Source organism: Strix uralensis, chromosome Z, assembly GCF_047716275.1.
Source record: "Strix uralensis isolate ZFMK-TIS-50842 chromosome Z, bStrUra1, whole genome shotgun sequence".
Classification (NCBI taxonomy): Eukaryota; Metazoa; Chordata; class Aves; order Strigiformes; family Strigidae; genus Strix; species Strix uralensis.
In genome coordinates, this window is record NC_134012.1 from 29664783 (window position 1) to 29691475 (window position 26693).

General features: G+C 37.9%; 1 protein-coding gene across 2 annotated transcripts; it reads right to left on the minus strand.

The window, feature by feature from the left end:
* Positions 1-255: 255 nt before the first annotated feature.
* PUM3 (pumilio RNA binding family member 3) lies at positions 256-26562 on the minus strand. 2 transcript variants are annotated; one of them, XM_074856873.1, is made up of 18 exons: positions 26480-26562; positions 25839-25945; positions 23767-23943; positions 21875-22010; positions 21057-21132; positions 20168-20261; positions 19883-19949; positions 19157-19331; positions 17300-17403; positions 16731-16809; positions 15060-15158; positions 13905-13958; positions 12255-12335; positions 9224-9366; positions 8234-8456; positions 7090-7177; positions 5065-5155; positions 256-508 (listed from the first exon to the last, which is right to left on the minus strand). In XM_074856873.1, the coding sequence occupies exons 2-18, from the start codon at positions 25933-25935 to the stop codon at positions 379-381; spliced, it is 1914 nt and encodes a 637-aa protein (XP_074712974.1). In that variant the 5' UTR covers positions 25936-25945; positions 26480-26562; the 3' UTR covers positions 256-378. The 2 variants fall into 2 exon arrangements, with proteins under 2 accessions (XP_074712974.1, XP_074712973.1); XM_074856872.1 differs by lacking the exon at positions 26480-26562 and adding an exon at positions 26351-26427.
* Between the last annotated feature and the right edge of the window lie 131 nt (positions 26563-26693).

Consider the following 26693-nt stretch of genomic DNA (forward strand, 5'->3'; position numbering starts at 1 on the left):
AGGCAATGGGATTAAGAACAAGTGTATTTGCCCAGTACACAGTATCTCCAGAACAGGTGCTTGTTTCTATGGTAACTATGAGAAAATGCACGCAAATTCTAACAGGACACAAAACATCTCTGTGGAAGTTATCAGGAAAGATTTAACTTCTTGATTACATGTTCAGAAGTTTCCATTAGCTCTTAAACCTTCTTGAGATTTAAATCTCTGAAAGAACTATTTACCGCACGCAACAGAATGAGTACAACAGACAAGTTGTTTTAGAAATCATTTAATTTACAATTGCATACACTGCTTCTTGAAACAATCATGGTGCAAAATCGTATCAACTCTCAGTTGGCTTCATTGATGTAAACTGTCTTTTTAGTTTCATTTACACTAAGAAGTCAATTTCTCCAGTAATGCTTCTATTCCTTTTACATTTTTATTCAGCTTCAACTTTGGGACAAGCTTTTTCAGTCCTTTTTTGACTGTATTTGCCACTTTTTGATCGGCACTCCGAAGAAGGCTACAAGAAACAGTGAACAAAACAAGGATGTCAAAGGTCAGCATGTAGGTCATAGGAAAAGAAGCTGTCCATGTAAAGAAACAATAACTATTTAGGAAGAATATAGTTCAGGGCAGATTCTGTCACCTCCTATTAGAAAAAGATGAAGAACTTTCCAGAAAGCATAACACACCAAGTGAGAACACAACCAACACAGGACAGATCAGACTGGAAGGAACTACAGATCCCTACTCAAAGCAGGTTCAAACATTAGGTCAGATCAGGCTGCTCAGAGCTTCACCCAGTCCGGGCTTGAAACCCCCCAATGCAGGAGACAGCCCAACCTCCCTGGGCCCCAGCCCCACCGCTGGGCTGTCCTCATGGGGAGAAGGCTTCTCCTTATCTCCAGCCTGAGCTTCTTGTTTCAGCTTGTGCTGCTGCCTCTCGCCCTCCAGCCATGCACGCACTGCTGTGAAGAGTCCAGCTCTCCTCCATTCCCTCCTGTTGATGCCAGGGATGACGCTGAATGCGCCCAAAGCCATTCCTTCTCCCAACTGACCAGCCCTGGTCCCACAGCCTCTCCTCCCAGGCCAAGGGATCCAGCCCACAACTATGTTGGTCAAACTTGCTCCAGTTGTTGATACCTGTCTTGTAACAGGGGTCCTAAAACTGGATACAATGAAGTACATCTAATACACATCAAGTACTTTCACTATTGTACTTCCATGCTTTGTTTAGTGCAAGACTACAGAGCCTTACCAGTTCTGTTCTGTTTCAGATACTACTTTTGAAAAACAAACCAGCTTCCCAGGTAACTTTTCTTCCTCAGAAACAAGGAAATTCATCATCAGCTTTAAATAATATAAGAAAACAAGAAGCTTCTGCACTATTCAGATTAACCTAGACAGTGATTGTCCTTCCCACCTTCTTTCAGGTAATAGTGAAATGTTCTTGAATTGTATTACAAAATCAGTAGAGGTAATGGCCCACCTAATTTGCTACTTCAAAACGATAAGTGAACACTGTCTAAAAAATTTAGTCTTCTATGACCAATGTGAGCAATACAGAACAGAATTACAAGTTGCACTAGCATACAAATAAACTAAGATTGGAAAGAAACTGTAACACCTATGTAATGGTACCCAACAGGCTGCATGATAATACAAGCCTTTACAATCCCTAGGATTCTTTCAAATGTCTCCCAAATTTGCAGATACCTAAAAGCCTGTTTCTTGCCTACTTTTTAAACAAGGACATGGCAAGCTAAACTGAGTAAAACACAGAAGTAATTAATGTAGCTTAAGGTAAGATTTAAATTTTGTCTCCTTAGGACTCTGAATTCTGTGCAGGATGGCAACACTATAGGTAGTAAAGCATGGGATGCCCATCTGACAACAACACTATTTTCATCTACTTTATTCCTAAGATTTATTTCTGTGACTATGACTAGCAAATTCTGTTACACTTTTAGCTATGACAGTACTAATTCATCAAGAGACCTTCTTTAAAACTGAACTCAGCCAGGTGAGGGTGATACTTTTTCAGCTTTTCTGTGAGTCATGTACCCCTGATAACAGCAAGAAAGTCAAGAGTACTGACAAAGGATGTGCTGAACACATTTGTACTTAAATTGACAGATTCACATGGTTCACCACCAGGAACAAAGAGCGTACAAGGCAGCAAATCACTCTGGACTGCATTTTATATATTGCTAAAAATGAACTTCATCCATCAACAGCTATACATGTAAAGCTGCTTTCAAATTCTTGGTATCCACAGATATTTCAAGACACCATATTTTTAATAAAGAACAATTGTATGTCTGATAATGCAGCCAAAACACCAACATAGTTGTTTGGGTTTTTTAAAAATTGTTATTCTGAAAGTATTCTAAGATCTGGTAAGCAGGCACCTATGTATTTTGTTGATATAAAATATAACTTTTACAGATTACAGAAATTACATGGAAATCAGTCAGTCATTTGGTGAAGAATGTTTTTATCCATTTTCGACGCTGATGTAACACATCACTGACAAATTAAAAAATACGGAGAGGTCAGATGTACAAACACAAACAGACCAGCATCCATGACATTCAAGTACTTACAGCACTTTTATTTACACTAAGCTGAATTGTAATGTCTGCAAAAAGCCCTCTCATTACCTGATGACTCTTCATGCTTGTACTAGATCAGAACCAGGCCCCAGATTTTTTTCTAAGAATCAAATTAAAAGCAAGTGGGGCAATGAAAGGAGAGGGTCGAGAGGATACCAGGTAACTAAGCCATCAAGCACATGCAGTGAACTGCTTGTAACTGGTGAAGGACTAGAAAGCCAAAAATCTTCAAGTGGACTGACTGGGTAACTCTGAGTTTCATATCTGCACATAAGTGACAGATGGCTTCCAAAAGCCAACAACAAAACAAAAATCTATTACAGCTTCAGGGACAACTGGCAGCACCTGAAAATTACCTCTGTCTGAGGGATCTGAGTTTCTTTATAACAAAAGAACTATCTGAATTTTATTTTTTTTAAATGAGAAGGCTTTTTAAAACTCAGCAATTGTTTTATCAAAAAAAATATTGCAGTTATTGTCTATACCAGACCAAATTTATCATTGTTCTATGATTTAGGTAACCTTTCCACTTCAATGCATACAGTTAAGACAAAGATGAGATTAATTACTATGTGTTAGCAAAGTAAACTGGTGTCACATGAAATGGAACAAAAACAGCTGGTTATGTTAGTGTGTTCTCAGTTGCCTAAACTAAAGGTCGTCATGCCTAAAGAGTCATCCAGGGAAGTTCAAACTACAGAGGATTCAGATTTAATTAAAATTAAAAAAAAAACCTAAAAACAAAATTCCAGCAAGCAAACACACACTCCTCCACCGTACTTTTGTCTTTCCTGTTATATGAGTTTCAGTATTGGTAAAAAATGTTTGTCTGCCAATCTGGAAGATAAGCTCCCCTGTACACTCGATGAAGCCCCACCCTGTAGTGCCATGAGTAATAGCAGAGAAAGGGAAAGACTGACATTCCTCACAGACTTTTCCATAAAATACACCACTCCTGTGCTGTTTTTTGCTAATAAGCAATTACTAGTTTCCTGGTTTTTTTGTAAGTCTTCAAAACCTATTAAGAGACTGTTGTCATGACTACAGCCAAATAGTTATTAAAGTGTTACACATGGAAAAAATTCCACTAATAGCTTAGTACATAAACCAGCAACACCACATCTTAAATGAAACTCCTCAGGCTTGAGTTAGTTAGGGGAAAACAGTCAAAGCATTAATACACTGTCAGTGAACAAGACTTTCTAATAAATCTCTACTGAACATCTGTGTACAAGATCAGATAACTTAGACGCATTAGATGCATTTACTGAATTCTAAAGGGCTGTTATGAGAGGCAAAGAAAAGGTATTACCATTTTAGCAGCTGAACAATCTTAACAGCCAGATCCATATGACTATTATCATGTTGTGTAAACTGGTTTTGTACTGGATTGAAACTACTGTTCTAGTACCAATTCTTCTCACTAGTGATCTGAATGATAATGACTAAACAAAGTTAGAATTACACTTGGATTAACTAACTGAAGTCCTATTAGGGAAAACAGCTTTTCATTCACCTTGCAAAAGAGCATGAACGTCAAAATAGTCTCACTCTAGTCATAGAAAGCAGAGATGGAAAGCAAAGAGCAAGGAGTCAAAAGTAACTTTAAGAGAGGGAGAAGTGGGGTGGAAAAAAGGTTTTTACTTTTCAAACTCATATTGTCCGTTTGAATTGTTTGTTGATTTTGGCTCAGCAGCAATGCAATGCTGACCCAGCAGTTCCAGAACACAGACCACACACTTTGGGCTAAAGACAAAACCTTGGGTTTCTATGACCTGACACTGACAGATTGTTACAAAGTGAAAACAATGATGATTAGCACAGCTGTTCGCATTTGTTAAAACAAAATGTTAATCTTAGTCTGATTCCTGTGGGGTCTTTATCTCACTAGTTGCATGGGTCATTGCTTTGAAGTTGCGAGCCAGTTAGCTCATCATAAGCCTCTGCATCGTCTATTCTTTTGCATGGTCTATTTGAAACACTTTTCTGCTTTAGTATGAGACACACTTAGGCTCCATAATTAAGATATCAACACAAAGCAGTAAATTACAAAAAAAAAAAAAATCTGGATTCTTCTATGCTGTCGCCAGTCACAGGTATTTCAGAGCTAATTATTTTAATGTAGGTATTTGCGGACTGCTCTTTTGAGAATATTGTGCTTGTAAAGCAAGATATGGTAGGCACAATTTTTAAAATAAATTTAATTTTTAATCTTAAGATTTTCCAAGACTGAGCTACTTCCTAGTACTTCAAAAGCCTGATCTCAAGGAACAATCTATGGAAACTCTGGTTAGAATTTTTCCAGTACCCTGTTCCCTTGCAGACTTATCACTGGCATGAAAGTCCACACACATTGTGCAAAAGGGTCATTTTGCTGGTAGAAATTTCAACTGATGTTCTCTTAGCTGTTGAAGAAATTAACACTGGAATCTAATCAGAAATAGTCATATGCCTTACATACCAACAAAGAATAATGGCACCTCGATTTACTTCTGCCCAGGTCTTCATATTCTCAATACCAACACGTTCCACCAATGTTCTTCCAAAGCAAACTGTAAAATGTCAGAAAGGGGTGGGGAGAAGAAAAAAAAAAAATAGTATCTTTATACAAAGAAGCCTGTTAAAAGTTCTCTGCAGCTGTATTTTAATTAAATAGTTTTTAGCCACCAAGTAGTCACAAAGTTTTGCTCTCTCAACATAATTGATTATTCAGTGCAATGAATACCTTTACAGATGTTTGACTACTTCCATTGCTTGAAATTATTTAGACAGTATCAGCACTGTGTGACTAGTATTAAAAAGGCAAACTTGCTGTTTCTTTTTTAAAAAGGGTGTCAAAGACTATTCATGTCTTGAAGAAGGCACCCACTCCAAAGAAAGAACTTGGTAAGAATGACACCAACACAAGAGATAATTATATCCAATATACTAATACATACACATCTCTGCTGAAAAATATTAGTTTTTAAGCATCTGACTCTACAACTGAAGAAACAGAATTTGCACAGATGAAGTTACTTAAAACTTTAGAGCTAATCCTTTATTGATGCATGAAAACCACTAGGAACCTTGTCTGTTTCAGCTGTACTGATTCTATAGGGCTCTCTTTCCTCAGTAGCTTTGAAAGCCCAAGTTGACTTGCAGGTTCATTATTCTAATGACATATGCAAAAGAAAGAACCTAAGCTGACCTCAAGTCCCCAGCTGAATGTGAAGAACTGAACTTCAGGAAAGCTGCTCTTACAACTTGTATGCTGAGCAAACTTACCAGTAAGCAACCTAAAAAAACCCACCCAAAGCCTACAAACTCCAACCTCCAAACAAACACTGAAGCTATTTTTCACTGTCACTTCAGATCAGAATTCCATCTGAAGAACAGCTTTTATTCAACTTGTTCCCTATAAGATAACGATTTGGTTGTTTTTTTAATGCCAATTCCATAAATTCAGAGCAACAATTCTGAACGGCGCACTCTTTGGAGGAAAACGAAGAAATCAAAAGGAACAACTTGTGTTTAAAATGGAAATTGCACAATGTTAGCAGAAATAAATCCAAATAACTATCATCATCTCAGTTAGGCTAGTCTCTGAAAGACACTCATATAAAACTTTCCCATCGAACATTTTTAATCATCTACTTGAGAAGTAGCAAAACAGCCTCCTTTCAGAAACATTTAATAAAGCCCAACTAACTCTTATTTTAAAAGTAAACAGTGGATACCTGAACGTAGTAAGAAGAAAAGAAAGAAAAAGAAAAAAAAAGTTTAACAAGGTCTGATAATTCTACAAAGAAAAAAGCCCCCTATACATAGAAAAGTTCCCTCCAGATTGTACTATGCCACGCCCATCTCCTTTCATTTTTTGCCTTTTTTTTAATGAGAAAAAGGTAGCATCTATTAGGATATAGTGAGTCACACAACAATATTTTACAGTTATGTAATAAAGTAAGTTTAAAATCAAAATTAAGATGAGAACTTCTGTGTCCAACCTCTGCCTTCTGGGATATAAACTAGCAAAGATATTTTTGTGCATAAATTGTTGTAATAACAGTTATAAAGCACTAACCCAGCAGCACTACTGAAGACATTAAAGATTACAGTTTGGCTCACAAGCACCAATGAAACAAGTCTCCCTGTTAGAAAGACTTTACTTTTTCTATTATTATCCTTTAAATTGCTGTGTAATTTAGCAAAGCTATCAAGACATTTTAAGCACAGAAATGAACCCTGTCTCAAAACCACAGTAAATCCCTGAGAAAAAAACCAGACCTGTACTTGCTTTGCAGAAAAAGCAAACACATCCTTCACATTCTGTTCATACAACAGGTCACAACAGCAAAAAGACAGAAGCAATAATCTTAGAGGGTATGTTAAATTTTCCATATATTACTACATTTAAAGAAATAAATGCAGCAATCCTATTTTAGGTCAGATAACTGATTACTCTGAAGTCATAATTTGATCAAACAAAGCTGAATTTCCAACATACCTTCTTTTCCACTCTCTCTCATTTTTTCATCTTGCTCTATTAACCACTTCAAAACTAGATGGCCTGCTGGATGCTCTGCAATGTGAAGCTTTAATGGGAAAAAACAAACCAAACCAAAACCAAATTATTTAATGATGATGTTTCAAAATGCAGTAACATATCTGTCCATAAATATTCCTTGCTTTATCCACTCTGCTCTCAGACACCACATCACACAGATCCATTTAGTCATCACCTATGCAAATATCAACAAGTTTGATGCAAGTATCTGAATACTCACTTAAATTGAACAGTTTATTTTTTACCACCTTCCCTGCAACATCTGACTTTCAGTAATATAAACTGTATCAACCAGTGTTTCATCCATCCCTCCAAGGAATTCATGCTTACTGAGCGGAATCTCTTGGTCTGGCTGCCTCTACAAGAACTTCCAGACTTCCCACACTTTCAGACTTGAAAATTCACTATAGTATGGTTCACAGAAAACGGCACAAAACACGAGTAGTTCATGTAAAATTCTGTAAAATGCTTTTCTTCAAGAAGGGGAAAGAAAGCAAATTCAGCACAACTATGAAGATCTGGAGGGCATCTATCTTAAATACGGTGTCTATGGACACATGTGACTGAACTTAACTCAACAAAATAAGGGAGGGGCACACTTTGAAGAGAAGGTCATACTATAAAGACAAGCAGCTATTATCTAAGATCTTTCCTTGCATGGAGATATGCATACCTGAAAGTTAAGAGACCCTATCATTCTCAGTGTAAACAGTCAAAGGAACTATAAAAATTTACTTACTGCTTGATTGCAGAGTGCTAACATTAAAAGAGGGACTGTGTAACATGATTGTCAGCTATCTTCCCACAAAGTGTTTAAAGCAGTTCTGAAGATTCAAGATCATGAAGTATTTTGCTCTACAACTCAGATGAAATGCTGGCTCAAACCTTCATCACTCCAGTTGCAATAATAATAAAATATGAAAGGAAGGTGTCAGAAAGCAGAGTTCACGTCTAATGTACAAGTGCTACCAGGGCAGTACACTGATGTCTTACATAAAGGAAAAAGTAGGCAGGCTTCATTTTAGTAATACAAAATAAGCAAACGCTCTGCAAGATCTCAGCACTTTGTCCTCTGTTACATTACCTGCCCATCACGGCCACCTGGAACCAACTCTTCTGCTGCTAAGTTAGCAATTGCATCTAGTGCAGGCTGGATGTCACCAAGAGCTGTTCTTAAGATGTCAGCAACCAAGACAAAGGTAGCTTTGTCTATCACTACTTCTTGGGTATGTTCTTGCAAATATTCTAGCAAAGGTGAGGAAATGGCTTCCAGAAGTTCACGGCGTCGGAGTTCAGTATTCTTCTTACTGATGAAAGAGACAACACATTACTGTAGAAGACTTGATCTGTGTGCACATCAAGCAACAAAAAATTCAGAACATGTATGCTATTTGAGACAGCTATAAATTATTGGAAGATCAAAATAAAGCATTACTCTTCCCTCTGTTTCACTTACAATTAAACACATGCTGCACACACATTTTAAGAACATAGAGAGTGAGAAAGTTTATAGTGTTTAAAGCTTACTGCCAGTAAACCTCACAGTTTTTTAACAATAATGTAACCTGTTTATTTTCTATTCATTTTGTTATCTCAACTACTGACATGTATTTTAAACAACTCACTAATCTAATATTGCTCCTTCTTCAAAAGCTGATAAGCATCAATGTCAATACCAGAGACTGAATTCAAATTTACAATTTCCAATTTTATTGTTAGATTTTGAGATACAATTTTACGCAATTCAAAACACCATTAATGCATATTAAAAAATTTCTGCTACACCAAATGTGAGACATGAGTTTAAACAAAGAACACATCATAATTTTTGCCCTTTACGAAGCTGGTAAACTGCTGATCATCAATACTGCTGGTCACCAATCATCATATACGAACTTTAAACCAAAAATGCAAAAATAAGGACTACAGATTAACATATCTAATAATATGTATTATTTATATATATTTACACTACTTAGATATATTACGACAAAAAGTTAAATTTAATCAATTATGACAAAGTTGTATGAACTCTTCTGGACTCTAGGGAAAACAGTCTTCATATCAGAGTTACCTATAGGCATTTCCATCTCCCTGTTGCAGAAGTGTGATGATTTCTGGAACAAAATGTGCAGGGTCTCTAGGACTTAGCAAGTACAACAAGACCTTCTTTCCATATTTGTTGTTTATTATATCAGGCAAAGAAGCATTTATTTCCTGTAAAAGTAAAGAAACAGCAACAAAACATTAACGAAATAATAGTTTTGAGGCATCAGTAATTACTGATTACCTTTCAAATGCAAAGCTTAGGAAAGGAAAACTGCATACAGCAACGACAGTCCATGTGAAGGAAAAGTCCATCTTAAACTGATCACAGAACATTCACCAAGAAAAATTAAATTTCAGTAATAGAAAAACCAAAACCACATTCTGTCTTCTTGGCATGTGGATTCAGATTCAGACGTATGTGAAGTTCATTTATCAATTAAATGGATGACAAAGGTGCTGAAATATTTCAAAACTTAAAACAGGTAAAGAATATACTTAGTTTAGGAGAAAACCACAAAAATCATCTGCACTTCAAAATCAACCTCTAACATAGCCATTTTGCATACAGGATAATAAACACATTTTTCTGTAAACCCTCCAAAAGTTTATTTCCCCCACTGATTCCAATGAATTACAGAATTTGGTCACTTTCAGTGACAGAACCGTGAAAAACTACCAGAAGAAACTCAAAATGACACAGGCATGCTGTCTCTTGTTGGTAATGTCTCCCTAGCACTGCCTGCTTGGAATCCTCATGAAAGAGATGGATTTCCCACTAAAATCTGCCTGAATCTTGACACATGCCAAGCTCACAATGTACAGTTCCAATCACATACGAAGGTTTAAAGCAGCACACATGTTCTTTGGTCCTGAATTAAGACTCCACGGAGCTGAGAGATGATGAGAAGGGGAGACTTTCCTCAAAGGATTTAGAGTTTAAAACAAATTCCCAGCCATTCTGCCTATGCACATAAGTGATAAGTTTTATAATACTTGGGAAAAAAAAAAAAAAAAAAAAGAGACTTGCACAAACACTGCTTTTTCTTCCACCCAATCTTTATTACTTTCCTGACATTCCTTAAGCTAAATTTTAGTATGGACAGAATGATAATTGGCATAAGGTGTTTTAGAAGTCTAACTACTCTTTAAGATAATTTTAAGGGTTGGATTCTTCTATTAGAATATGCTTCAATGCTTGATTTCTAGATGCTTCCACATCATCCTCTGTTACTAGTTTTCATTTACCATCTGAAGAACTGGTTTAGATCTTATCTAATTTTTTTTTTTCCTTTTCCCTGACATCCTTTCCCTGTTTCTGACCTCATATAAACCCAGATGGGCCAATTCTGTATGTGTAAAGGCCACTCCTCATTATTCTCCTTTACTCTTCCGTCCAGATTGATGTGATAGGATGACCAAACAGTAAACACTCCATTATCTTTGATCTCAGATGGTGGAAAAACACAATGATTCAGGAATTAGATGACACCTTGGAAGCTCAGTTAAAGCCAAACACAGTATCTGAACTAAGAAATCCTCCAGAAAGCACAGCGCTTGTAACATACTACAGGAACGCCTCAGTGATCTCATAACAAGTCAGCTCTGATCTGTCAGGGCTTATTTGCTTGGAACTTGCCCAGAAGTTGTTACATTGCAGACTGGACTCTGGAAACAAAACCCAGCTGTGATTACAGCTAATATACCTGAGAAACAAAAGCCATCTCCACGCTGGGATGCTTTCATCTCTCCACACCCATCAGAGAGGCACAGACTTAGGGCCAAATCTCCATGCTAGGGTACAGAAAACCAATTCTTTCCTATACAAAGTTGCTCAATGGAAGAACTGCTCATATTTTTTAAAGCAAGCCTCATCATAACCACTTTCTCCTCATATTCCTCCTCCACATGCAGCGTATTTGCCTCATCTTTACCTCCCTGCCACTGCCTCTCTACCTGTCAGTCCTAAAAGCTGAGCTCTGCTATAAGCACATTACAACCTGCACGTTAATAATCCTGCCTGCATGAAAACTAGTTGTGCACTATGAAGTCTCTTTTGTTGGTGTGAAAACATAACTTCATGGTAATTTACAGATTAAAATATCTTAAAAGTGATAAAATTTGCATGTAAACATAATCTTAAGTATAAATACTTTATGAAACCCTATTAAGTAATTTCTGGTAGAAAGGTGGGGAAATGAGGCATTCCAAGAGGAAGCAGATGCAGACTAGATCATACTATCCTTACTGTTCATTCTGCAATTCCATGTAGGTGAAGCAGAACAGTTAGAGTGCTCTCATGCTTCCAAAATGGATACAGACAAATGTCTGAAACAAGATAAAAATATTACATGGATTTTATCCAGAATGTTAGTTGTCACTTAACTATCAACATGTTAATTAAAAATTCAAGTTTTGATAATTAATGTGAGTTAATGGTTTCAGCATCCAGCCAAAAGTACGCAAGTACTTTTTCTTGTTTGAAGTCATGGTATACTATATTCAGGCCTGTTGCTATGTTCCTGAAAGTTTACTACAGTTTCTCTTGAAGTATCACTTTCCAAGACACTACTTCTGTGAAAGAAAAGAGCTAAATGTGCTGAACAACCTTTTTTACAAGTTTGCACAGTAAGTACAATCTAGGCACAGACATTCTTGACATTTTAGGCTTGCCTGTAAAATGGATAAGGTAACATCCTCATTCTAAAGTTTTCCACCAAGATAATCTCCTGAAACACTATATCACAAAGGCACTGACTTCAAAGAGATTCCAGTCATCCACTTGCCAGAATGAACATGTACAAAAAGGGTAATTTTCAGCAAGCACTGAATCCAGCTTAAAAACTAATTCCAATAAATAACTAAAGAGAACATATGAAAGTACTGAGGTCTTCTATGAAAAGAAAAAAATAATCATGACACATAACAAAACAGAAAGGGTGGAAAGAAATTAAGTCGTTTGAAAAAAGCACATGGATTCCTACTCTCATCCTCTTATACACTGACAAACACACTGACACAATTTAGCATACTATTTTAGGAAAAATCCCATTACTTACTGATATAATTAACTGTTTCACAAGTTTAGTGTCATCGATGCAATCAAATGCTGCCAGCAAGACCAGATGAGAAAATTCACCCTGTAAAGATGAGACATCCCAAACCACATGCAGTCAAGTTCTATGAATATACTAGTTGACTTAGAATCAACATTTCTGAGTTTTCTCAAACATGACACAACATGAACCACAAGCAAATTCTGCCCACTGTCATAGAATGAGAGAAGCCCAACATTTAGGCTCTCTCTGAAAGCAAGGCTTGTTAAAAGAAATAGGTTGTTAAAACAAAGTTAGATTAAATTGATCAGCCATTATAAGTTGATACATGGCTTTATCACATCCAAGCTATTAACCTAATCCTATTGTATAATCATCATTTGAAATTGTAGGATTTGCCTTGCAGGAACATTACATACAGACTTTATTTCTATGGTGGATCTGCTTAAAGCTGAGATAAATCACAAACAGTGTTTTCGGAGATCACGTCTCTGCAATGAGCCATGCAGTCTCTACTGCACTGTTGGAGAGCAAGTCTCTAGCATACTCACATGGCACAACCCAATTCATGTCAACGAGACTCTATGTTAAAGTTAGACCTTCAGTGCTCCAGTGTTGTTTTAGCTATTATTTACCCACTGTCTCACATTTCTATATAATATGTATTTTATAAAATATAACAACTTATTCTGGTACTAGAAAATTATGGAAAGAAACATAAGACCAGTGGCCTCCAAAATGGGATTCTCAAGACAGTCCATTGTGGTGTATGAAGAAAATTTTTTTTGTAACATTAATAAATATATAATTACTGGTTACCTTCATCTCATCCTCTTTCAACTTCTATTTATGTGTTTGTTTTATATACTAGCACAGTAGTACATGTACATAATTTGTACATAAATATACGTATATTAGGGATGCACACTCATGATTGTGTGATCAAAAACTTTTGGAGACCACTGATTGAGACCACTCAACTATTAGTAAACAGAACACTACAGCAACCAGGAAGGGAAGAAGTTTAAAAAGCTCTTCTTCACAGTTGCAGTTTTGCCCAGCACTACGAAATCTGGTTGCAACTGTTACTCTATTGGTGCTGCAGCCTCCAAACATATATGTTACTTGGAAAAAAGTTAAATACAGACTTCTTACATTGTATGTCACTTCAGCATTAATTTGTCTTGAAGCTTCCTGATTTAAAATTTATTAAGCATCTTCTAAGAAATATGCACATTCCAATGGCCTTTCCAATGACATCCTCAACACATCTTAATTTTTGTTCCTCTTCTGTATACATGTTATTTTGCTCCCAACCAAGGAGAATTAAACAATGAGCCATATGAAGATGCAATATAAAGTCAGGCTCAAAAAAAAAAATTGTAGACATAAAATTTAGGACTTATAATTAACTCAGCTACTTTAAAGGAGGATAGTACTACATGTAGTGCCTACAATGAAGCTTCTCAGTATGCCTCTAAATATTCCATAAAGTTCAATACATTTCGTATTATCTAATGCATCACCACTATTCTAAACCTCGTTTCATTAAGATCTTGCAGTTGTTTCCTGTACCAAAGCACATTCAAATTAGCCACTATCAAATCACTTGTGTTTCAGAGACTATGAAATAAATGGTTAATGAACACTCACCGTTGCTATTTTTTCAATATATGTCTTCATAGTTTTCACAATGACTTTTCTGTCCTATCCAAAAAGAAACAAGAAACTTGAATGAGCCTATAACGCCAATGACTCTTAATAACTAAATTGTTACTTACATCTTAAAAAATATAACCTTCAATTTGCTTACTAAAGCAAAGGCTATTTACCAACATCTCACATTCGCACTATTAGTCAACCCCTAGAAACAGTGTGAAGAATTAAACCTGAACTCTGAAAGAATCCCAGGGAGGTTCTGTGATATGTCTTCAAGTCCAGCCCACCAACAGTAGATGCCAAAAAGGGCAACTTGAAAAAAACCAACCAAACCACCCACACATCTTCACCTATATCTTGTTTATTACTTACAGAAGAATGTTCTCCATTTGGAAAGAAACGTATTCGACAGGACTTGAAACTTTAAAGTAGCAAGGACTCTAGTCTGCTGCAAAACCTCTTTACTAGCAGGATTTTTTTGGCAAAACATTTCCTCAGTGCTTGCACTTTTGGCTCTTGCAATCACTGCTCAGTCTTCTTTAGACCCATTACTGCCCCTAGATCCCAGCAACTTCATATTTTTTCTGCACTCTTTAAGAAGCAGATTATTTTTCAAAGTCGTCTTTTTTTGTAATACAGAAAACAATAGGAGGCATTATAATATTTCTGAGAGGTGATGGCACATGCTACACTTCAAGTATTTCAGGATACTGTATCAGCAGAAGAAACTAAAACACAGCTCCTATAACATTTTCTACGTTTTGGTATTCCAAAGCCAAACATCATTCCACATTATGACTTTTTTACTGTCCTCTCCCTACCGCCAATTTCACCTGCATTAACATATCTAGAGGATGAATGAATGGCCAATAATCTTAAAATAGAAAACCTTTATGTGTCATCTCCAAGAACTCTGCTAAAAATAAAAGGAGATGCTTTCACTATAAAAGTTCTAGTGAAAGCATTTGATCCATGAAAAACTTCTGCTTATATTTGCCAACAGGTAAAGTGGGACCTTTTTAACCTTGCTCTCAAGTAATTAACTGCATCAAAAGGTGCACTGGCAGAAGGACCCATATGAGCAATCACACTCAGTCTCAGATCAGACTATTATTAAAGATAACTGGGTAGACAGAAACCAAACAATACCTTGGGAGTACCATGCCATAAGCAGTGCATTGCTACTCGGGCTCCATCATGAGTGTGTGCCAGATAGATGACAGCCTCTCTGATAGCTTCTATCATTTCCTGGGGAAGAAAAGGTGATAAAACAAAAAGGTGAAAGGCCTGAGATATCTCAAGGCGGGTGAGCAAGGGCATGAAAGGATTTTTTGTCTGCCCGCAACACTATAGAGAGCATCACTGGCTCTACAGAACCCCCTCTCGTTACCGTGATCTATGAAACAAAGGCCTCAAAAGGAGTCCAAAAGACTGTAAATTACATAAGCTTTCTCCCTTCAAAACGACACTGTTCATCACAATCATCCTATGAAAACAGAACTGTACTGAAGTTGTCCGATTACAGAAAATTCAGGGAAGGGTACTCAGAACTAAGACAGGCATTAGAGGAGACAAGGACAACCATTCGTTTAGGAAGAAAATCTCTGAAGGCGATGCAATTTATTTATACATACAGGCAAGAACTAAAAGGTCATTTAAGCACCAGGTGATGTTATAAATCAGGTACGAGAACACTGAGCCAAAAGTTAGTCTTCATATGAAAAGAATGAGGTTCTGAAGCCATCTGACAAATAATACCATCAGCCAAAAAATAAAAATAAAACCAAACCAAAAAACCTCCTCCCATGTTACTAGATACCACTTCTGTAGTCACTAGCTATATGCACAGGCAGGAACAGATCTACAACTGCAGCTTCCAAACCCCGAAGAGTATATCCATATGCTACCATGTCTGCAGAAAAAGCCAGTCAAGGAGGAAAAGATATGCCTTCATTCCCCTGATTCACACAAGACTCTGAATCTACAAGCACTCCCTGACAAAGCATTACATGAAACCATGCACAGAAACATTTAATTAGGTAAGATCTGGACTCAGAATAGGCCACAAATAGCCTACCTCACTACCCTTAGCGCTGGGTTTGTTAACAGTAACAAAGAAAAGAGTTCAGGAGTTCAGTCCAGCAGAAGTAGGTAAGACACAGCAAGTCTAGAAGGCTCCACTTGGCATGGAGCGAGATGGTGCTGAACTGCAGAACCTGGGTGAGGCTGATGGACACAGCTTGAAGACAGGTGAAGTCAACCAGGACACCAGCTTATACAATGTCACATCACACAGATGGATGTAGGCCTAGTTTTTGCAAGAATGGCTGAGGTATGCTTAAAACTGGAATTTAATACAGACATGGTGTAAAAGCCATATGCTTGGTCAGGAGGAGGCAGAATACAAAGTTCTGATTGTATTTTGGTCAATAATTTTTTGGACAATGGCTACAAGTGGTTAAGAAACTACACACTGGAAAACTAAACTACTGGAAGCAACACCCCTGGCTTTAACTATTCCACAACTATTAGGAAGGACCATTTAGCAGGGAGAGACAAAATACCAAAGTCATTCCATCAGATTTTTTTTTTTAATTCAAATATCACACACTACTGCTTTAATGAGAAAGTTCACTATTACTGTAAATCTCCATACAACAGTACTTCCCAATCATCCATCTGGAATCGTTAGATGTGTATAACTTTATAAATGTAAGATGTGTATTTGTGTCTAGTTACCTTACAACACTTTCATGACAAGATTAAAAACATTCCCACCGAAAGGAAAAAGAAGACAAAAAACAAACAAAACATACTTACGGATCTTTGTTTCGGAAGAGAGTAAGTGAAAAAGTCCAAAAATACTTTATGTACCAGTGAGTGCTTTATCACAGCCTCTCTGTATTTGGGAAGAGGAAAATAAGCAAGAAGTCCCCCACAAGTAATGGTAAACAAGCAATATTTCATTTGTATTTAAAAAAGTTAGGCAGTGTGGTGTGCAGAAAACACGTAAGTCATTCTGGATTAGATGTTTAGCATTTACAATAAGTGGAAGATTCTACCAAAACTCACAAATTCTGAAACCTAGCAAAATGTTTTCTCCTAAAGACCACTGGAGAAGCTTATCTAATAATGCATTCTGGAAGCACACCACACTGTGGTATTTCGAACAATTGTTTGACTGGGTCAGGAACACTTTCATTTATCAAAGTGGAGTTCAAAATTAAGAGAAGATATGCATTATGACACTTTGGACAAAACCAGTTACTTACTATAGAACACAGCAATATTACAGCTTAAAGGAGTATCGATATCACTGTCTGTTTGTATGTCAGAAACAAACCGGTTCACGCCATACTGTCACACCTTAAATCAATTTTTGTCCTTACTTTTGTGCCATTGGTGTAAGAATCTGTTTCATTTCATCCAAGATGGCCTCTCTCTTTTCAGGCTGAGCTTCTAACACTTTATCCAATGTTGGGGAAACTGGTGTCTGAAATGAATGCACAGAGGTTCAGCTGTTCCCAGTAAGTGTAAGAGTTCACAGAAAATTACAATCTTTAGTCCCTTTTCAATCAAAATTCATGAATAATATCACAAACTAAATTAATTTTCTGCAAAACTAACAGTTTTTACAGTTTTAAAAATAAAAAGTTTATCTACTTTGAGTATGTCAGAAGCTGTATACTTAAGTTTCTACAAACTGAATATTCATCATTAGCAAACAAAAGCTACTTTTGTGGTCGGAACTGTTTTTTGCCAATTATGGTCAGTTCTTCATGAAACTGTCAGATACAAGGTAAAATACAACAAAATGACATCGTCTTAAGAGATTCCTGAGCTAAGAAGGGACTCCTGAGCTAAGCAAAAAGCTTGCATGACAGTATGCATATGTTAGAGGGCAACACAGCAATAAGTGGACTGAGAAGTAAACCAAGGCCCAGGAAATTCCAGTTCAAGAACAGCAGAGAGGAAGAATATATACCATGTAACCTAAATACAGAAGTACTTCCTGGTATCTCATCTAAACAATGACACTGGTAACTCTTGTAAAAGAATCTGTTGTTAGAAGAACAGTCTGACTAGATAGAAAATTAGAAGAAATGTATTTCTAACCATCCTTGTTGGGCTGGTGGGGGGAGAGGAGGGTGGAGAGTTGGAGGCGGGGGGGGGGGGGAAGCAAACCACACATTTCAAAACTCCAAGAAATTCCAGGTCTTGTTAAGGATTACATCGTAGTTTCTTACAAACTCACATGTTGAGTCTCAGGTTTGCATTGCAATGGAAGACTACTTGAAGCACTCATGCCAAGAATACTAGAATGATGGACGTTAACACTGCACTAGATGTCAGAGGCGGTTTTACTCCCAGTACAAATCATAGCCCATAAATACAGCAAACATGCCTTTCTACTGCATTGCAAAATGCTTTACTAAAACTTATAATAACCTGTAATGATAAATTAGCAATATGGTTCAGAAATGAGCTGTTAATTTCTTATAGAACTTTAACAGAGAACTTGGGTAAAAGTATGTTATGTTGTACACCGGGATGCAAAAGTCACCTTAGTGTATTTAGTAATTGCATAAAACAGTTTTGTACTTTGTAGCAAATAAACTATCTGTGCCTCAATGGCAACCAGCATTCCAAGTTAGCAAGAAAGAAAAAATGGAAGGAGGTTGTACTTTTTTAAAACGTTCCCACTGCCTGGTGAGGATCTACACCTAAATGGTTTCAAGAGAGTTTGGACTCAAGTCCTATAGTCTCCATGGGAAAAGAAAACAAAGCCAGAAATTAAGCCGAAATTACACACTGTATATAGATACAGACATGTTCTGCTCACACCCAGTTCTTGCAGACATAAGGCAGTTCCGACACAAAAGCCATCTACAGCATTAATGGGGAATTAAGCCTAAATCTTATCTCAGCAAGGATGAGCACTTCAGGCTAGACACTATGGCACTACGATAACTGCAACTATATGATATGAGACTGACTTTGATGAGCAGAGCAAGCTCATACATGAACACAACACTTCACATAGTTCAAACTGAAGAAATGCAACAATTTAACCTAGAATAGAAACGTGCAAGTAAACATAACATTTAAACAGGCTAAACTAGACTACATTTGGACAGCTACCAGAAAAAAATGTAATCAAAAGAAATAGTAAGATAGATAAGGTGTTACTAACGTAATACCTTAGATGCTAAACCACCTTAGACTAGGAAGTACTGAAACGTCACCTTGTAAACCTGGAAAGTGTTCCCATACAGTTCTTCTGTCAGCATATTCCTCTGCTCCAGAATGGCTTTGTCATTATACGCATATTCCACTACAGCAGATGCTTCAGCATGACGGAGCATTTTTTTCACATGGCCTTTAAAACTTTTTATTATTTCTGCAACTTGTGGTTTTGTCCTGTTTCACAGGAAAAGATAGATAGCAAGAGTTAAAGCTTTAGGGATAAACTGACCTACGAATAGTTTTATTTTTGGAAGCACATTTAGGTGATAAGTTTTAGCACAGAAACCAGGAAATATATACATCTGGATCAGCCTCATGGCATTTATGGAAATATGGCGAGAATAACAGGAATTTGGAGAAATCATGAGGCATTTTGAGGGAAAGACATCAGCGGATAAATTCTACAGAATAAATGATGCCTTCCTGAGACACTAAGCAGAGAAAATTTTTAAAAGCCAGTTTTTTGTATAAGGCAAAGATCAACTTTGAGCATATATTTGAGCTTTTTTAGGTGTGTGTTCTCCTCAATGCGTACAGCTTTAGCTTTATTTTTTGCAAAAGGAAAACTTGTTAGCAATACCAGACACTCCTGTCTTGTCAGTATTATAAAGATGTTTCCAGAGATATATTTTTTATTCATAATCAATGCACTATAGAAGAAGAGCAACATTCACACTGGTAATGAAACAATGCAACACAGCTAAACAAATTCACTTCAAACTCACCCATACATAAGAAACTTCTTCACAATATTTCTGGAATATTTTGACTTGCTCAACTCTACTAGGCTATCTAGAAGGGAAAAACATTCAGCCAGTTTGATTTTTCACTCCATTAACTCTACAAAACAAGATGCCATTATTTAAATAAGTGTTAAGAGCTCAATAAGAATGATGCATCAGTTCAGCAGAAAGTTAAAAAAATTCCAGAGAAAACAATATGGCTTGTTTTAATGCATCCTAACAACAATACAGAAGCACATAGTTGAAACATAAATGGGAAGAAAATACCTTTCAGTTCTTCAAATGTCTCCTGCCTTTGCTTCTCACTGCCATACTGAATAAAGCACTGGATCACTCGGGTTGAATCATGTGCAAATGCCAGCTACATGACAGACACATTTCATTATTCTAGACCATTCAAACAACATTATACACCAAATTTATTTTAATGCACTTGCCCTCTGATATAGTTTTATGCCATATGCAGTATGTAATGGCAACTTTAAAAGTAGTTACCTGTTTATAACAAATTAAGTTTTAAGGTTTTTTTACTGCTCTATAAGTACTTCATTGAACAAAATATAGACAACACTTGCAGTTGCTGACAATTAAGACAATGCATCAGGGTTTTAATACTGGAAGAGAATTATTAAATGGTATCTCATTTTCTCTCATTCTTTGTAATTTCAGAGAGAGAGCGATATAGTTCCACTTTGGCACGGAATACCAAGAATCACTTTAAAATGCAACATGTATTTCACTGTAAATTTATATATTTCAAGAATTAAGCGGAAAGACTGTTTAGTATCATTAAGTATCAGGACATTATCAGGACTCCTCTAAAAGAATGTGGCAAAGCAACAATTGTAATTAATCAAAACTCTAAATGGCTGTTTTTGAACTTCAGATAACACAGAATTTCACTGGACTGAAGCTGCTTGGCAAAACAGACAGCCTTATAATAGCCAGCTGATAGACAAAGCTCTCCCCTGAAATCTAGGTACCAAACACAGTCTTTCAACCCTGCTTTTGTTCTTTTTTACTCACAGTTTAAAAAAATTCCCTATAGCTTTTGGAAGAACAGGTTAATAGTATATTATTAAAAGTTCATTTATATTTCACCACTCCTTAAAGAAGTTTTTGTGAATTTGTGAACTATGGCATTAGTTTTTCTTACACTTTTAATTTTTCCATGAAGAAGCTTCTGTAGTTCATTCATTAGCTTTTCTCGCTTCTCTTTATCGCATTTCTTCCTACAAGCGAAAACCAGTAAAACAGTATTAACAGAGGAAGCAGCCTTTTGTAGTATATTTCATTTATCTCTATAAATTAAGAAGCAAGACAGTACAAAATAAAGTTAGCTTACGCTAACCCAAATTTGCATTGTCATTTATTAAAACTGTATAGATGAAATTAAGCAGTTTCAATTCCTAGAAACAAAACCAGATTTCCACACTCGAAAATTATTTTTTTCTGAGTAACAATTACTATTAAAAATAACATAAACTCAAATCTGCAGCCAGAGTTGCTTACAGATCCAAAGATCAGGAAGCATCTTACAGTCAAAACTGCAAAGGACAGACACTTAGAGCAAGTAAAATTAACTCCTGAAGTGGTGCCCCGGTCCTGGAATTACTGCTGTCCAGAGAGAGCATACAAGCCTCCACAAAAAACTCATGCAGTGATCCCACTGCAAGATCAGGCCAAATCAGTACATGCTCTGTGCTTCATGATTCAAAAAAGAAGACAACTCCTTAAGCATTTATTCATAAATGTTAGCCTAAAATACAAGTAAACTCAATCCAGACATTTCTAGCACCATGGGTCACCACACTCTGTCTGAACCATCTACAGAATTGCCTATAATGTTATCAATCACCCATGGAGTTTCACTGTGGAAATATAGTTTCATAGATTTACAAGAGGAGAAAGAAGGTCTTCTTGCAACTTATGACTGAAAGTCAAATGAACGAAAAAAAAAAAAATTATTATTACCTTCTCATACTTTCCCATATTTGCTTTGATTTTACAATTATGTCATAATTACTTTTATCATTAAGTTGTCTGGTTTGCTTTAACTCCTTCCTTTTCTTTTTGAAGTCATTCCACTTTGGCTTCTTAGACTCTGACCCTGAAGACAAAAGTAAAGACATTTTCTAGAGTCAATAAAAGAGGAGCAATGGAATACTTTATCAGTATAAATTGTGGCAGCTCTGTGACTTGAATCACTTCAGGAGCTTTGCCTGCAGTTACCCAGCTAGCTAATATGAAAGTGAAATATTTAATAAGCATGCTAAGATAGTAATTTTCACTTCTAGAATACTGGAAGAACAAGGCAAAGCTCTGTCAAAGGATGCATCACAAACCTTATAATAGCTTGAAAACTGATTTAAAATGCACCTAGCAGCCTATGACTGCCTCAGGTAATTCTCCCTTTTTAGTTCATTCTGTACTCACACTTTTCCCCCCCACAGAAGAAGAATACTAACTCAAAGATACATATCTGAAATCTCAGAGAAATGAAAAATTAAAGCCTTTTTACATGCTTAATCTTTTTATTCAGTCAAATTCCTTAAGCACGAGACAACAGCTATACACTGCCACACAACAAACTCAGTTAAGGTAATTATAGAAACAGCCACAAATGAGTTTTGGAAAAACTTCAAGTATACGATTTTAGTTTTAGTCACATATTGACGAAGATCATCATCTTGTATTACATGGTTTCACAGAAGCAAGTCATGCTATTACTGCTAGATGAAACATTAAAGACCCAGCTTTAAATTTGAAGACCTTAAAGCACCACTTGTTGGTATTTAGCAGCATGCACTTAACTGTCTTATCCATATAAAAACCATGTTCTCTTTTCACGAAACATATTATCAACTTTTTCTATCATTCTGCTAAAGTAATAGCGACAAGCAAAAATGGTAACACTTCTCTTTGAGAGCAGTGCCACTGTGCAATACACAACAGATTTCAGTTATTCTTAAAAACAATTTTTAAAGGTTTGTTTGTGGTTGTGGGGTTTTTTTGAAAGCAACTTAATATGAACGTTCTGTTGCTATTAGTTTTCACACATCTAGTGCATATTCCATGTGAAGCCATTCTGCAAACATGCAACAACAGCAACAATAAAATACTCAACACCTCCTACTGTCCTTCAAACAACTAACATTTTTCTGCAGAACTTCAGAATCCCTCACATAAAATTCCACTTCTCATTTTACAGTGCTGTTTAATTGTCCCAGTAGAGCTTTGCTTCACAGGAAAGGAAGAAACAACATGAAGTTCTCATGACCAGAAACAAAGTTAAAAAAGAAATCCATTTAAACAGTGATAAAACCAGACATTTATTTAGCTTCTCTGTATAAACATAAGCTGTAAATTGTAAAAAGCAGTGATAACACCAATGATGTCTTTTTTTTTTTAAAGAAGTGACAAGATAGTTTGGACCACAGAAAAAAATAATATAAGGGATAATCAACTTTGTTTCATGAATTTTTGTGTTCCAAATTCTATAGTCGATGCCTTTAGAACAGAGAATTAAATTTCTAAAATGGTCTACGAAAAAATCTGTTTTCTGAATTTGTGTGAAAACATCTAGTTTCAAGCTATCCACTTAATACCGTTATTAAAATAATCACAACTTTATGATGGCACACCAATTATTTAAATTTGCTACTGCATCTTTATTTTTGACTTCCAAGAAAATTCCTAACTGTTGATTCTCATGACTTTGGTCTCAAGCTTAGTTAGGTGAAGTAATTGTTTCCACAGCAAAAATTAAACATGAAGTAAACTTGGGGAAAGAGGAAGACCTAGGTGAACAAAGTGTTTCCCAAAACCTAGTTTCCATTGATATCCAGGCTTAAAAATCTGCTCACCTCCCTCTTCACCATCCTGGAGCTTCCTCTTGTTTGCAAGCTTTCCTGATTGTTGTTTATTCTTGAATTGTTTGACACTAGCTCTTCCAGGTCTTAACTGTCCTTTCACAAATTTCTTGGAAACGGATTTAGGCTTTCCCTCCTCATCTCCTTTGTTAGTAAGTTTCTTTGGTGGACCTGAATGTATTAAGCAACAAAACAGAAACTAAAATGTTATCCTAGAGATAAATGCTGATGTTGCTTCAAAACAGATTTACACTGTAAGAAGAATTAAACTACTTTGAAGTAAAAATTATATACATAACAGTAATTCTTACTTGCTTCTCAAAGCTGATGTTTTCACTGCAGTCCCTGGGTGTCCCAGTCTTCCCTAGGGAAGTTTTGCCCAGGCATTATTTTCCAGGCAGCAGTATAATAGCCCAGGCATAAAAAGGATTATTCTAAATCAAGAATTTCACCACCCTTGACATCAGTCATCAATCCCCAAATCATTATCACTTCACAGTTCATTGTCAGAGCTGTTTCGACATCATCTGTTTTAAGCAGAAGCAGGCAAACACTGAAAGGTATGTTCTCAATCCTAACCCACAGCACTCACACACCCTAGCTTCAACTCTCAAATAAAACTTTTTCTTCATGTGAGAAAGAAAAGTCTAGAATCAATGTTATCATCTTCAAATCTTTAATTAAAGAGTACTTTAGGTTGATCAAATAGAGTTGAAGGGCTTGCAATGCAATCTAAAGCATTTCAGGTTTACTTTTTCCAGGTTATTTCATCATACAGTCAGTATAGTTTTGAATGCAAGATAGAATCATAAACTGACTGAGGTTGGAAGGGACTTCTGGAGGTCATCTGGTCCAACCCTCCTGCTCCCGCAGGGCCATCCAAAGCTGGTTGCCCAGGACGGTGTTCGGGCAGCTTTTGACTATCTCCAAGGTGGGAGACTCCACCATCTCCCTGGGCAACCTGTGCCAGTGCTCAGTCACCCTCACAGTAAAGATATCTTTCCTGGTGTTCAGAGGGCACCTCCCGTGTTTCAGTTTGTGCCCATCGCCTCTGGTCCTGTCACTGGGCATTACTGGAAACAGTCTGGCTCTGTCTTTGCAACTCCCTCTTCAGCTATTTGTATACATTGACAAGACCCACCTTGGCCCTCTCTATTCCAGGCCGAACTGTCCCAGCTCTCTTGGTCTTTTGTCACAGGAGAGATGCTCCAGACCCTTCATCATTTTTGACCCTTTGCTGGGCTCTCTCCAGTATGGCCATGTCTCTCTTGTACTGGGGAGCCCAGAACTGGTCACAGCACTCCAACTGCGCTCTCACCAGTGCCGAGAAGAGCGTAAGGATCATCTCCCTCAACCTGCTGGCAGCACTCCTAATACAGACCAGGATCCAATTAGCTGCCTTTGCCACAAGGGCACATTGCTGGCTCATGTTCCATTTTGTGATCACTAGGAGCCCCAGGGCCTTTTCTGCAAAGCTGCTTTCCCCCAGCATGTACTGGTGCATGGGGTTGTTCCCTGCCAGGGGCAGGACTCTGCACTTCACTCCTCGCTCTACTTCATAAGGTTCCTATCAGTCCATTTCTTCAGCAAGCTGAGATCCCTCTGGAGAGCAGCACAACCTCTGACGCATCAGCCAATTCTCCCAGTTCTATGTCACTGGTAAACATGCTGATGTACACTCTGCCCCATCATCCCAATCATTAATGAAGCTGCTAAACAGGACTGGGCACAGTATTGACTCCTGGGGTACACTGCTAGTTACCGATCTCCAACTAGATTTTGTGTCACTTATTAACACACTGGGCCCAGCCATTCTGCCAGTTTTCAAACTATTTTACCATCTGCTCATCCAGCCTGTAATTCATCAGCACCTCTGCCAGAATCTTATGGGAGACACTGTCAAAAGCCTTACTGAAGTCCAGGCAGACAACATCCACCTCTTCACTCATCTACCAAGCTAGTCATTTCATAACATAAGTTTGCCAAGATAGTGAAGTTCAAGCATGCCTGTGCACAAAAATAATCACTCAGCCAGGGCTCCTATTAGGGAGCCTTTGTCTTCTTACCATTATCTTTTTTAAACTTCCTTTTCCCGTGTGGTACTTTTCCTCGAGGTGCTTTTCCACTCTTCCCCATGAACTTCTTTTTACCCTTAGTTTCCATTGTGACAACACTGCAAAGGGAGCAAGAGACAGCATTACCGGACCACCGTGGCTCCCTCGCCAACGATGTGAGGAAAAGACAGCCTGCGCTTCCCTCAGCACCGGCTAACACACTTGACGGAGTTAAACCCTTCCCAGCGGCGGTCGCCCGTCCCTAGATGGGCAATGCAGGACCAGAAGAGGTCGCCCACAGGCCGGTCAGCACGAAGGCTCAGCTAGGAAAGACCGCATTTCACCGGACCTGGGCGGCCGCGGCCCCAGCCCCGCTCCCCAGGGATTATTCCCAGACCAGGCCCAGTGACCGCGCCCGGGAGGACGCAGCACGCTGCCGGCCCGCAGCGGGGGGCCGTGAGGCAGGAGTGCTCCGCGGGAAAGCCCCCCCTCCCCTGCTGCCACCGCCGCCCTGCGACTCCCACCTCGCGCCGCCGGCCCTGCCGCTCGCCTCACACGTGCCGCCCCGCCCGCGCCTTGCGGCCCCCTCCGCCGGCGCGGCTCCCCATTGGTCCGCCTGGCCGCTGCCGCGCGACAATGCCGAAACAGCGTACCGTAAAGCGCTACGCGCTTTTATCGCAGCGTCCTGTCGCCGGCCCTTGGCGGCGTGTGATGTGGCGTGGCGTGTCGAAGCCGCCTCTATCCACCTCGGCATTCTCAGTAGCAGTTTCCGTTTGTGTAGACTCACCCTGGAGAGGGTGGGCCGCTGTGAGGAAAGGCCCTGTCCCCTTCCCCGCGCTCTTGTCTTTGTCTTCTGCCTGGCCTTCC

Excerpts from the sequence above, each read along its gene's own strand:
- PUM3 (XM_074856873.1), bottom strand. The coding sequence starts at position 25,935 with ATGGAAACTAAGGGTAAAAAGAAGTTCATGGGGAAGAGTGGAAAAGCA. Across the intron at positions 19,332-19,882 it reads AAGAAGTTTCTTATGTATGG|GACAAAACCACAAGTTGCAG; the intron begins GTGAGTTTGAAG and ends CCTGTGAAACAG. Across the intron at positions 7,178-8,233 it reads CAGGTGGCCGTGATGGGCAG|CTTCACATTGCAGAGCATCC; the intron begins GTAATGTAACAG and ends TTCCCATTAAAG.